A 2,500-nucleotide genomic window follows, 5' to 3' on the forward strand; every position below is an offset into this window, starting at 1 on the left:
ATTCTTTTATATATCTATCATATGTATATACATATACATTTATATACTAACATATGTATTAAAATATATTTTATAACATATATATACTATACTATATAACATTAATATAATATATATACATATATTTTAAATAATTAAAGTATATATTGTATATGTTATAATGTTTTATATTTATGTATATTATTTATATATTTTGTTATTATGTTATATGTATATTTAACATATATAAATATGAATATATGTACATATAGAATATATATGTTATCATATTTTATTATTAGTTATACATAAAATATATACACATATATTACATATGTATATATATACACATATATATACAAATTTTATATACATAATATATACTTATATACATTTATTACATTATATAAAAATAATTCATATATATTAATATATATATACAATTATTACATATAATTATATATTTAATATATACATATATAAAACAAATTATTGTAATGTAACATATATTACATTACATATTATCATAACATATTATACATAACATATATATATACATACATATATACATATATTATTATACATATAATATTATATATTTTTCATATATATATATATGTTACATATAATGTTAAAATATGTACATATATATACAATAATGTATATATATATATGTATAAAATTGTATACATATATATTATAATTATAATAGTATATATTAACATATATAAAGATACATAATATAATTATATAGTAATAGTACTATGTAAAATACATAAATGTATATTACTAAGTTTAATAGTATACATATATATGTTACATATATATTTATTAATGTAACATATATATATGTATTATATTTATGATATTATGTATATGTAATATATATATATGTCTTATGTATACATATATAAAATTTCTATATATAGTTTTATATATATTTTTTAAAAAAGTTATAATTTTTGTAATTGTATATATATGTATATGATTATGTATCGTATATTATTATTAATATATGTATTATTTTATTAATTTTATGTAATTGTAATTATATTTTATGTATTATATTATATAAATGTTTATTATTATATATATACATATATAGGGATATATACATATTATATGTAAATGTATATAATATGTTTAAAACCCCACACACACATATATTATAATATAAATATATATTATATATATTATATACATATTATGTATATATTAAATATATATATCATATTTATATATATACATATATATATTATATGTAGTAGTAGTATTTTATGTTGGGGCCGTGCGTGCGTGCGGTGTGTATAAATTAGTATTAAAATAAAAATGTAACATAACTAATGTGGTATCCTGCATGTGGAACCTGTGAATACATTCTGAATATGAATATCATTTTCTTAACTTAAAATCTACAGGTTTGGTTTCACTAACATGGCCAGATATTATTCACTGGTAACGTCTAGTAAATGTCACTCGTTCTTGCCGAAGCATATTTTTTTAAATGGAAAACATTTCAATGTCTACATCACGGTTGAAATTGTCCAACAGTACTGATTGACTCGGGCCTTGGGCCTTTTTCCTTAGCGCGCAAAAAAAGCACTGCGAAATTTCTGTGAAATGACATTTAACTTCGGGGGGAAACGAGTAACATATGTATGTATATATATGTATTGTATGTAAGTCTGAATTTCGGATTGAAATTACAAAGCAATCTTTAAATTATCTTCATAATTATATATTTTTTTCAATTAGGTATCCCAGAGATAGGCTTCTCACACAAAAGACGACCACATTCCATCCTACTTAATAGAATGTTGGATAGTAAAAGACTTTTTAAAATAAATTTATATTAACAATTACACCATACTAAACTATTTACAAAGATGCATTTCAAGCCGAAGACTACTGTTATATATTTGTCTTCTAAATTATCAGACATTACAAATCAGCGTTATTAGCCAATATATTGTGCCTTACTACGGCATGTCACAATGTTTGATGCTCTAGGCCCTTGATGTTAATAAATATGATATTGATTCCGTTATTTACAATATATATAAAACACAATTTACGGGCAAATAAACGTAAAACTCAAATGAAATGACAAGCACATGTTCCCAAACTATACGTAAAAACACAGTTATGTAATTGAATGTAAGCAAGAACCTTCCCAGAGCCGCATATCGACACCCACACCGGGGTACGCGATGGGCTGCGAGTGAGCAATGAGCGCCCCTGAGCAGTGAAAATCACCATTCATCGCGACACTCTTTTGGTGCGCGGCAAAAAATAAGGCCGAATTTTAGTGTGTTGATGCATCAAAGCACCCTGTTCAGAGTGGAATGTGACGGTGGTGGTCGTGGCTCGGCGCTGACCCTGATTCTGCCGGGTAAGAGATCACTGTCTTCACAAAAGGTATCGTTTTCTGAAAAGGAGACAAATTAAGTATGAGATGTAGCCTAAAATTTCTATCACACGTATGCGCACACAAACAAAAAGGCACAGACACATAAGCAGA

The 2,500-nt window shown here is 24.0% G+C and overlaps 1 protein-coding gene across 2 annotated transcripts in view; it reads right to left on the reverse strand.

Moving 5' to 3' along the window:
- Positions 1 to 1,812: 1,812 nt before the first annotated feature.
- Positions 1,813 to 2,500, reverse strand: part of LOC119573137 — a 2,103-nt gene continuing 1,415 nt past the window's right edge. For both annotated transcript variants that reach the window (XR_005228769.1, XM_037920195.1), the window contains exon 2: positions 1,813 to 2,407. Coding sequence is in view for 1 of the 2 variants with exons in the window: in XM_037920195.1 (XP_037776123.1) it covers positions 2,301 to 2,407 (107 nt within the window). In the remaining variant the exon portion in view is untranslated. The remainder of the gene's footprint in view (positions 2,408 to 2,500) is intronic.

The sequence above is a fragment of the Penaeus monodon genome, chromosome 5, assembly GCF_015228065.2.
Source record: "Penaeus monodon isolate SGIC_2016 chromosome 5, NSTDA_Pmon_1, whole genome shotgun sequence".
Lineage (NCBI taxonomy): Eukaryota > Metazoa > Arthropoda > Malacostraca > Decapoda > Penaeidae > Penaeus > Penaeus monodon.